The 11,831-nt window shown below is 34.8% G+C and overlaps 1 protein-coding gene and 1 long non-coding RNA gene across 2 annotated transcripts; both read left to right on the top strand.

Moving 5' to 3' along the window:
• Positions 1-6,539: 6,539 nt before the first annotated feature.
• On the top strand, positions 6,540-7,295 carry LOC141588328 (ATP-dependent DNA helicase pfh1-like). The gene has a single exon (XM_074409778.1). The coding sequence runs from the start codon at positions 6,540-6,542 to the stop codon at positions 7,293-7,295; it is 756 nt and encodes a 251-aa protein (XP_074265879.1).
• A 1,201-nt stretch (positions 7,296-8,496) lies between these two features.
• Positions 8,497-11,061, top strand: LOC141612813 (uncharacterized). Its single transcript, XR_012529203.1, has 2 exons — positions 8,497-8,680; positions 10,777-11,061. It is a non-coding gene; the product is annotated as an uncharacterized LOC141612813 (long non-coding RNA).
• The last annotated feature ends 770 nt before the right edge of the window (positions 11,062-11,831 follow it).

The following is an 11,831-nucleotide window of genomic DNA, read 5'->3' as shown; positions in this document are numbered from 1 at the left end:
AATTCATCTCTTGAGATTCTCGGCAATCAATTATCTAATTTAATAATACCACAAAATAAATTAAAAAATAAATTAAAATATGGGAATTTATGGTTGTGTAATGACTATAAAACCTACAATACCTATAATAGTTTCTATTCACTTTAATTATTTAAAATATGACCATTTGTCATGAGTTTCTAAGTCGTGGATTGTATTTTATGGTTTAATTTATTTATTTGATTATATTGATTATATTGAGTATTATTGTTGAATATTGTTGTTGTTGTTGTTGTTGTTGTTGTTGTTGTTGTTGTTGTTGTTGTTGTTGTTGTTGCTGCTGCTGCTGCTGTGTCCCATAAAGTATATTTTAGTTTGTTATGTTGTTGGTTTTATGAATCGTTTGTTTTATATTTGAATTCATGTTTTCCAGTTGGTTTAATTTAAGTGACTTACATGTGATAATGTTTTGATTCGTTTGTCAAGTTTTTGCCAGGTTGATGTTTTATCTTTTGGTCAATGTATTTTTTATATAACTTTAAAGCACCATGAAACGTATGTGAATGCAGATAAGGCAAACCATCACGTGGGTAATATAAAAATGGAAGAAATACAAAAGGAACGAAACTGAGGTAAAATTAAAGGTAAAAAAACGTAAGGTAGAGACTGATAAATAATGGATGATTGTTGATCTCAAAATAGAACTCTTATAATATTTCTTTTAATTTGTTATTAAACGTATATTGTTGTGTAATTTTACTATCATACTTTCCCGATCAACCTATTTGAATTTGTAGTTTTGTATTCACGAGTATAATCATCTCTAACATATATTTTTCGTTTTCATTTTATATGAACTATTATCAAGGCATGTAATAAAAGGAAGTGAAAGTGAACCTTTAGGTAAATATTAAATAGTATGAATTCTAAATTCTACTTCGTATGTTTTTAAGTTTATGTGTTTTTTTTTTTTGGCAAAACATGAATAATACATAAAACTTACTCTCATAATTTCCTTAAAAAAAAACTACTCCCATAATTAATGGTAAATAAATAAGTACAAATAATTGAATGAAAAATCTTTAAAATTTCACAATTTACTTTTTGAATCATCATGACAATAATTAATCATTTTAGTTATGTCATTTCCTCTTTCAATTTAAGTTTTCTCCAACTTCCACCTTTTGATTATTTTTCTATAAAATTTACTTTACTTTTTTAAGTGGTTTATGCTTTTTTAACCATTATAAGATGATCGTTGATCTCAAAATGGAAATCCTATAATATTTCTTTAAACTTGTTATTAAGCGTATATTGTTGTGTAATTTTACTATTATACTTTCCCGATCAACCTATTTGAATTTGTATTTTTGTATTCATGTGTATAATCATCTCTAATATATATTTTTCTTTTTCATTTCATATGAACTATTATCAAGGCATGTACTAAAAGGAAACGAAAGTGAACCTTCAGATAAATATTAAATAGTATGGTTTCTAAATTTTAATCCTTATATTTTAAGTTTATGTGTTTTTTTTTTCCAAAACCGGAATAGATTATTTTATAGTCTTTAATACTATTTTTATTTTTATATAGGATCGTGGACATAAATATAACAAGAGATGGATCAAATTCTTGAAATAGTAATAAGGAACTTTAAAATTTTTATGAAACTTTTGGAATTCGGATTTAGGGAATATAGGTTTTTAGATTATTGAGCAATTGAAATGAAAATTTAATTCGTAATATATGGAGCAGATACCGACCATACCGTTGAATCATATCTAATATTTTTATAACGATATAATAAATGTTTTTCGGATGTAAATAATATTTGAAGCATGCACGTGGTGATAAGATTTCAAAGATATTTCTATGAGAGGGTTGATGGAGAGTTCTGGAAATAATTTGGAGATGACTATACTGAGGTATTGAGTTTACAACCTTATAAGGCATCATTGAAGATTTTTCCATACGGAATTTATTACATACGGATGGTTTCAACTTTTAATATTTAAAAAACACACTTTATTATATTGCGGAGTAAAACACACGTATATATAATGAGTCGTCTTTGTCATTGCTCCATTGTCAAGTTTCTCAAAATTAGTAGCTACCATATTGTCACTTGCAGGATTCGATTTAAAAAAATAAACCAAAGTTTTCAAGAAATAAGGTATCAACTAACTAATTTCTATGTATTTCACGACTGTATATTTTTAAATGGATGATCAACTAATTGCTCGAACAAATATTAACAATACGATAAAAATATTAATACTAAAACAGATAAATATGTGAATTTCACGGGTCACAAACCTAGTTGATATTAATAGATTTTGATAATGATATTTAACGTCACTCTATTTTTTATAGGGACATGCTAAATCCCGCACGCTATTTTACTAAATCCCGCACATTTCCTCCACTTATTCCGAGTGTACCCCTCTCATTTCTACACCTACCAAAAGAAAAAAAAAAAAAAAAAAAAACCCTCCAAAAATAAACATCATGTAACCTAATGACTATCAAATCTGGAAAAATGCTCCTTCGATTGATCCATCAGCAAATGAGTTTGATATTTGCAGCCTTGCAATTCGCATCATGTTCAGTAGTAAAAAAAATCCGTCGTTTCAATTGAATCCACCTAAATCCTAATGATTATCAAATAAATTCCATCTATTCAAACCCTAATTGTTAAAGAAACCTTTTTTAAAAAAAAAACATTAATTAAATCACTTTAAAGACGATATTAATAAAATTGTTGATAAAACAGAGAAATTACATGTCTGATGTGCAAACTACAATCATAATTGTCAAGCTGTTAATGAATTGTTTAGGTTTGTGAGGGAGAGAAGGGAGATAATTTTTTTAGGTCTTTTTATGACGAAGGGTAATTATGGAATATTAAGGCGAATTGTGTGGGATTTAGTAAAAGGATGTGCGGAATTTAACAATTGCGTTTTTTTAACTACTAATAACCTTATTATTAGCACACATGCTAGCAATCTATTACCACTTAGGCACTTAGCTGTGCCAAAATGTCTAAAACGAGCCCACATTGTTAGAACACATCATGACTTCACGACATATTCTATTTTTAAGGAATTGGCCCCTGAAAAATTCACAAATTCTCTAGACGGCATTATCCGTTTTAAATTTAAAACGGGCAAATATCATAATACTTATGTATATAACTAACACATATATTATTTCTCTCCATATATTTTTATATATGTAAGTGATATGTACTTAATCATCCTAACCTTAAGACAGATAATGCCTTCTTAAGAAAGACTTATAATATAAAAGTAAGGCAAATTCCAAGAATTAATATATTGAGGGTTCTTCTAATATAAATTCTCATTAAAAACCGTCTTAAGTTTGAGATGGTCTCCGGGATGATCATTCTATGCAGTGTGGTTCATTTAATGTTACCTAAATGACTGTGTTGTAAATTAAAGACGGTTTTAAAAAAGACTAATCATACATCCTTGCTCTATTAGTACACAATAATTGTTGTCTTCATTGGAAAATGAGTAAGATGTTGGATGACATTCAAGACAATTCCCTAGAGATGGGTCTTTTTAGGAATTCTTTTAATTTCTTGTCACTTTATAATACATGATTTACGTAACATTTTGGCTTGAAGCACCCTTCTCCACATGTTCACCAACACATATGAGCTTGCATATCTTGCTCTTTGTCTATTCAATAAGTTCTTGTAAGATACAAACAAATCTTAATTCTTGCAATTTGCAAATGTTTGTCCAAGTCAAAGGAGTTACCCGCGCCAATAAGACCGTCTGAATTATGGTATTACTCCATCTGCTTTAATTATTTAGTTACCTTTGATATTTAACTGAAAAATATTTTAATAGACGAAAATTCAAAAAATAATTGAATGTGACGGAGGGAATTAGCAGATTGAGGAATTGATTTATTTGGTTTAGGTCAGTACTTTAGATGGATAATTTTGGACTTGTTATTAATTTTGGTCAAGTTAACTTATTTGTGTTTCAAATACGTTTCGGGTGTGCTTTTATCTGGTCATTTTTGAATATGTGTCAGGTTAGACCGGGTCATTTAGTCGATGGATATGACACAATTCAATGGAATATAAATTAGATAATTATATGTTACTTTGTAGTTTGTATTTTAGAGGTTGAATGATTTTGGAGGGAATAAGTCATTTTTGAGTCAATGGGTATGATCAGTGGCAAGTCCAGGATTTTTGATTTCGGTGTAGCAAAATATATACTCAAGGCAAAATGTATAGATAATTATAAAAGTAGTAAATTTTGGTGTAGCAAATCACAAAATTCTAACCGAATTTTTCGCCTTTGGTGTAGCGGCTGCGATACTGAAGGCCTTAGTGGCCTCGCCCCTGGGTATGACACAATTCAATGAAATATAAATTCTATAATTATGTCATTTAGGGCTCAACAACATTCGGGTTGAGTCTGAATTAAGTCTGGTCATTTTCAACTTTGGATCATATTTGAGTTGTCCATCTTGAATCCCTTCAAGTCTCAACTCGGCTTGATCTCTGATAATTCGGATCAATTTAGTTTCATTATTTCTAGCACATATGAAATAAAATTAGTAGGTGGTAGCAACATTTATTTCACAAAATCTCATTGAAGACGACACGTATCCGTCACTTTGGAGTGACGGATACCATTTCCTTTCACAAATGACCCAAATAGAGGAGAGAAGAAAGCACATGGGGGTGCCCCCACCTTGTCCCCCCTATCCGTTTTGTAAGTGACATTACCCGTCAATTGATCCGACCCGTCTTCAGTAAGACTAACTGCATTTATTTATACAAGGCTAAAAGTTAATAAATATAAGTATGGCATAAAAAAAAGGGTCCCAAAAGCTGCAAAAGGACCAAAGAAGAAAAAGAGGGATGTGGCAAAGTGTAAAACCAAAGAGAGCATTGGTGAGTTGGTAGGTTACTAGGTTGGTATTGAGAGGGAGGCCTCTTTCAAAGTAATACTCCATTTATTTTTCTATTTTCTTTCAATTTTTCTAATATATGTGAAAAGTATTTTAATGAAATAGAAAGAAAATAGAAAAATAGATAAAGTAATTCGGAATATCATGTTTTTGCTCAAGAGGTTTTATTGATGAAAGTGATATAAGAGTTTATCATCCTAATTGAGCATGTCTTTCATTTTCTAAAGTGGTCACATATTCTCATTGTTCCCTTTCACAATTTCATATTCTCAGTGTTGGAACTGAGATTTATGGTTAGAGGGCTAAAAATTTTAATGAGAGCAAACGAGTAATAACATAACACAAATTTGAAAGAACAAAAAAATTGAAAACTTTAACTAAAATTTTCAAATTTTTCATCGGCCCTCCTATGAGTCCTACTAGCCCCCCTAAATTCGTCATTGATCCCACCTTTAATCATTACTCATCACCTCCCTCGTTCTCTTCATGCCCCCAACAAGATAATTAGTTGCATCGCGCGGAGTTAGTCGGAACCCGTATCAGTTGTCGTATTGAGAGCTTGGAGATTCATTGTGATGAAATAAAAAGAAATCAGAAATCAAATTCCTAATCATTTGTTAAGGAGTGACATTAAGAACCCTTTGCATCACAGCAGGTCAAATTAGCCCATCCCGCGGGTTGAAGTTTAGTAGCCCAATTGGGCCACAGCATAGACCGGCAAGGACTGGGCCCCCCTCTAGCGGGGCTAGTGCTCACATTTCATAGGCCCGGTCCAACACTAAAAAAAAAGGGGCCTAATCCAGCCCGAAGCTAAGTGGACTGGGCTTTGCATGGACGAAACCAACCCAGCACTGCCCCGACCTAGCCCAGTTTCTCACTCGTGTTGTGCCTGGGCTATTGACCCTCAACCCACCTCGCCCCAGACCCAACAGAGCTCCCGATGGTCCGGCCCAACGCACACACCCTATGTGGAGGAATATTCGAGGTACATATATGAGGCTACAACTCAAGTATTTGCAAATAACAAACAAAAGAAGAAGAATTGTAAGATTTATGAGAGGTCACAAATTTGTGACAAAAAATGTATATGACGGTTTGAAAAAGTGAAAAGAAAAGCGTAAAGTCGTAAACGTTATCTCAAGGCCCAAATGGAGCATAACCAAGTGCCCATCTCCAAAATACCAAGACCCCAAAAGGTTCATATCCATAGTTGTAAGTTGTATATCCATAGTTGTAAGTTGTAACCCTAATTATGTCCAATTTTGAAAATTGAAAATTGGTTTTTGCCTTTCTAGGTTCTACTCACATCACTAAAAAAAATTTGCTCATAAAATGAGAAACCCACTACGATTCACACTCTTTCATGCTCTAATTTATGAAATTTACCGTTTTTCAATCATAAAATTTGTAAGTTTTATGATTGAAAAACTGTTATTTCATATATATTTATGGCCTATTGTCCAGTCGTTGACGGTTACAAAGGATAGTCATGTTAGCGGACCCGTGATTATTTTGGAATTAAGGCTCTGAGGATGTTGTAGTTAATCGTTATTTCCGAATACCCGGAAACTGTAAAGTGCATATTTTAATTTAAAACATGAGACCTTCCTGTTATGCTTTGTTTTCAACAGTGAGAAAGTTTTGTACCATAAATTACAATGCTAGAAAACCCAAGAATGTTAATATCAGTAATAAGGTTACATGGAATGAGAAGCAATTAGAAATTATTGAAGCCGTTAAACGCGGCAAGTCGGTTTTTATTACTGGGTCTGCTGGCACTGGCAAAACCATGTTAATTGAACATTTAATCGAATTGCTAGTAAAAAATCATGGTATAAATACGGTTTATGTGATGGCGCCAACGCATATTGCTGCCTGTGCTGTTAGAGGCCAAACCCTGTACTCATTTGCTGGGGTTGGGCTTGCTGAGGCTGATGCCCAGACTTTGGTGTCTACAGTTAAAGGAAATGATAGGGCCTGCAATAGGTGGAAGCAGGCGAAAGCGTTGGTAATTGATGAGATTAATATGGTTGATAAGAACTTATTCGATAAGTTTGAGTACATTGGGAGGAAGGTAAGGTGTGAAAGTGGAAACGACAATAAGCCATGGGGCGGTATACAGCTTGTAGTCTGTGGAGATTTCTTTCAATTGCCACCCGATAATGCAAAATTTGCCTTTGAAGCCGATTATTGGGAGTTAAGTTTTCAGTTGTTTGTACAGCTGGAAACAGTTTTTAGACAGTCAAATTCGGAGCATGTTAAACTTTTAGAAGGGATCAGAGTCGGGGTGATTGACGGGAAAAGTTTGGAGTTTCTGCAGCAACGTTGCTGTAAGGAGGAACCCCCCCGATGAGACAGTGACGCGTTTGTTCCCAATGAATAAAGATGTTGACAGAGTAAATGAGGCTAGGCTGACCAGTTTAGGTGAGGAGATTATTGTGTATAAAGCCCACGATATTGCAGAGTTTGGTCGACTGAAGCATCAAGTGAAAAATGTACTAGCACCCTCCGAGCTTAAGATTTGTAAAGGTGCGAGAGTGATGTTAATAAGAAACTGGAATGTGAAGCACAACTTGGAGAATGGTGCCATTGGGACCGTCAAGACGCACAACGACTAAACCACACAGTCACACAGATACGACTGTACAAGGTTGCTAAATCTATAAACAAGCAATTAGTCTCACTATCCGTCTATAGTGAAAGACGGGTCAAATATGCTTAAAGTGTGGTGATATTTTTGAGCCTCACCATACAACTTGTTGCTTGTTTTAGGGCATTAGCAATAGAGATTTGTAAAATTGGTTTGTCTACTATTTGAGAGGTTCATAGACAAACCTCCCTATTGTTGAACAAAGGTTTATGGATGAAAAGAGTTTCAATTTTGTATAAAGGTTTGTGTTTTTGGTTGTGAGTGATAGTGGATCCCATGTGGTATACTTTTATGAGGTTTGTCTATATTTAAGAGGTTTGTCTATTGTTGTATTGAGGTTTGTTGCTAATGCCCTTATACTTAAAGTGGGTGAATATTTGACCCGTTTATAACTGTAGACGGATATCCCCGTCTATAATGAGAATTTGTGATAAACAAGAAATTGCTAACAAAATTAAATGAATAGAGATTACTTTTCATCTCATTTGACACCAAAAATAATAAAAATTAATAAACACGTGTTAGATTTTCAATATATAAACTTTAATTAATAAAGAGAGTATTTCATATTCAACTTTAATCGGGTCATTTCGAGTGATTTGGGTCATTTTAAGTCAGGTTATCTTTGGGCCGGTGATTTCGGATCAAGTCATTTTGGATCGGGTCGCTTTGACTTTATCTAAGTTCGGATCTGGCTCTAGGTTGGGTCAGGTCATATTCGAGTTATGCAAACTTAGGTCATTATCATGTCTCGGATTTGCCTTCAAACGAAATAGTCAGAATTTGTGATTCTTTCAAGTAAGCTTATCTCAAAGCCCAAAGGGCATACACAAGTGCCCATCTCAAAAGGTCCACAACTATAGTTGTAGCCCTAATTATGTCCAATGTTGAAAATTGGCTTTTGTTGAGATTATTTGAAAACTTTCAGTTCTGAGGTCTCTACTGTCTTTGTTTCTTCTGTTCTTCACATCATCTCAGTTCTCACTATAAAAATGGGAACATAAAATGAAAAAAATACCCTAAAATTCATACTGTTTCATGCTCCAATTTATGAACTTACTACCATTTTTCAATCGCAACATTTGTATGTAAGTTTTTCTATATTATTACTCCTTGCTTTCTTTTCAGTTTTCACCCATATATATTTATTTAGTACTCCCTATTAGTCTTGTGTAAGACGATTTTAATATTGTAAAACGGATTCAAATATAGCCATATTAGTGGTGAAATAGTTATTAAAAGAACCCGTTTTACAATAAACTTGTATACTCATGTTAGCGAACCCAAAATGATTTTGGATTAAGCCTCTGATGTTGTGGTTGTTTCTGAATACCTAGAAACTGTAAAGTTCTTATCTTAAGACATGAGACTTCCTTGTTCTGCTTTCTTTTCAACAGTGAGGAAGTATTGTACCATAAACAATCAATTTCTTAATGTAAATCCCACAAAGAAACCTCAGAAAAGCATTGCTAGAAAACCCAGGAATGTTACTGTCAGTAACAGCAGTAAGATTGTATGGAATGACCAACAATTACGAATTATTGAAGCCGTTAAGGGCGGCGAGTCAGTTTTTATTACTGGGTCTGCTGGCACTGGCAAAACCATGTTACTTGAACATTTAATCAAATTACTAGTGAAAATTCATGGTACAAAGACGGTTCATGTGACAGCGTCCACGGGTGTTGCAGCCTGTGCTCTTAGAGGCCAAACCCTGCAATCATTTGCTGGGGTTGGGCTTGCTGAGGCTGATGCCGAAACTTTGTTGTCTAGGGTTGTAGGCAATGAAAAGGCCTGCAATAGGTGGAAGCAGGCGAAAGCGTTGGTGATTGATGAGATTAGTATGGTAAATAAAGGGTTATTTGACAAGTATGAGTACATTGCAAGGAAGGTAAGGTGTGAAATTGGAAATGAGGATAAGGCATGGGGCGGTATACAACTTGTAGTTAGTGGAGATTTCTTTCAGTTACCTCCTATTGCTGCGGGACGTAATGGTGTGGAATTTGCCTTTGAAGCGGATTGTTGGGAGTTAAGTTTTCAGTTGTTTGTACAGCTGGAAACAGTTTTTAGACAGTCAAATCCGGAGCATGTTAAACTTCTAGAAGGGATCAGGGTCGGGGAGATTGACGGAAAAATTTTGGAGCTTCTGAAGCAACGTTGCTGTAAGGAGGAACCTGATGAGGCAGTGATGCGTTTGTTCCCAATGATTAAAGATGTTGACAGAGTAAATAGGGCTAGGTTGACCGGTTTAGGTGAGGAGATTATTGTGTATAAAGCCTTCGATCATGCAGTCGTGGATAGTTTGAAGCTTCTTTTGAATAATTTAATGGCACCCTCCAAGCTTGAGATTTGTAAAGGTGCGAGAGTCATGTTAATAAGAAACTTGAATGTGAAGCAGAAGTTGGTGAATGGTGCTACTGGGACCGTTGTAGGCTTTAAAAAGTCGAGAATAGATGACACTAAGAAGATATGTTGCCAGGATGGTGATAAAGTGCTGCCTATTGTAAAGTTTGACTCGGGAGGTGAGGAAGTGATTGGATCTGATATATGGGAGGTGGTCAAGGGAAATAAGGTAGTTGCTACACGGTTGCAGTTACCTCTAATGTTGGCATGGGCCACGAGCATTCATAAATCCCAAGGGATGACTCTTGACAGGTTACATACTGATCTCTCGGAAGCATTTGGTTGTGGAATGGTTTATGTTGCTCTTTCCCGACTCAAAAGCTTGGATGGCCTTTCGTTGTCAGGTTTTAATCCTTCAAAGATTAGGGCACACCCTAAGGTTTTAGAGTACTACAAGAAGCATTTTGGCAAGTCGTAGACTCACAGCTGTTCTGTTTGGGCTTGGTTGTGTAGCAAAGCTGGCTTTTAAAGCAGCAATTTTGAAGTTACTTTGCTTTTGAAGATGATGCTCATGTAAGTCGTAAGGTCTGACTGCTATCGGAAACAAGAAACCTCTTGAAAATGGCATCTTCAGTGGAATAATTGTAGAGCAATAGTGCTTGTATGCTACACAATTACATGTCAAGAATGGACCTTATAGTAGCGCCTGCAAAATGCATGCTTCTCATTATATAGTTAGCGGGTAGTCTTCACATGGAAGACCGTCTTGTACAAATTTTGGTGTTTTCTACTTTTCACTAAGCTTAATCGTTACTGACGGTTATTCCCCCTGGCCCGAGTCTAGGCTGCTGATGTGATAGAATTTTCAAGAAAACAGTGAGATGATTAGGTGACGCGATTGTAGCTGCTGCCTGCTGATATGAATGTTGCTGAGTCGATGCAGACATGGAAGCAACGTTGCATCTTCGTGCAGCTGGCATGATTTGGTTTAGGAATGTCCTGAAGGTTGCCAGCATTGTTTAGCTTATTCTAGTTTCTGCTTGCTGCTTTACCATTGAACTACAGCACATTAGTTGCTGAGATAACCATTTAACTCAACATTTTTTAAATGTTTGACATGCAATTCTCAATTTCTCATAGTAGGTCATGTGGAAATAAACCTGTGTACCACATATATTTAAAACTGCATACAGGTGACCCGAAAGTGTCATTTACCTTGAGACATCGGGCTTATAAAAAAAGTTGCAAGAGACCGGCCCAGCCCACGAGTAAGTAAGAGTATAGGAAGAGTTAACATGTTGCTGTATATTCCATCAGATTTTGTCTTTGCGGTGAGCGTATACCACCCGGTTTATTCCCTACTAGTTTGAAAGCTCGTACTTTGTACGGGTTAATGACCTGGATTATTTTAAAACTAAGTTATTGAACATTATCGATTAGGTGTTTCGAAGTTCAAATCCGGGTGTCAGATAATTCTAAAAAAAAAATGAAATATCCTAATCTCTTATGGTCTCTTGATACGTACTTGATTCTAAGCATTAAGTAGCTTCTAAAGCTTTGTTATCTCGAATTCTAACAAACTTTATTAAGTACTAATCATTATAAGTGTAAGCCAATCGAGGCGCTTTGATAACCCTTATGATTAATACAAAGACAGGTGTTTCGAAGTTCAAATCCGGGTGTCACATAATTCTAAAAAAAATGAAATATCCTAATCCCTTATGGTCTCTTGATACGTACTTGATTCTAAGCATTAAGTAACTTCTAAAGCTTTCTTATCTCGAATTCTAACAAAATTTATTAAGTACTAATCATCATAAGTGTAAGCCAATGGGGCGCTTTGATAACCCTTATGATTAATACAAAGACAGGTGTGAAATTAATGAATAGTTTACATTT

The sequence above is a fragment of the Silene latifolia genome, chromosome 1 (assembly GCF_048544455.1).
Source record: "Silene latifolia isolate original U9 population chromosome 1, ASM4854445v1, whole genome shotgun sequence".
Classification (NCBI taxonomy): Eukaryota; Viridiplantae; Streptophyta; class Magnoliopsida; order Caryophyllales; family Caryophyllaceae; genus Silene; species Silene latifolia.
The sequence above is the reverse complement of the archived record's forward strand: the minus strand, read 5'-3'. Positions and strand labels throughout refer to the sequence as shown.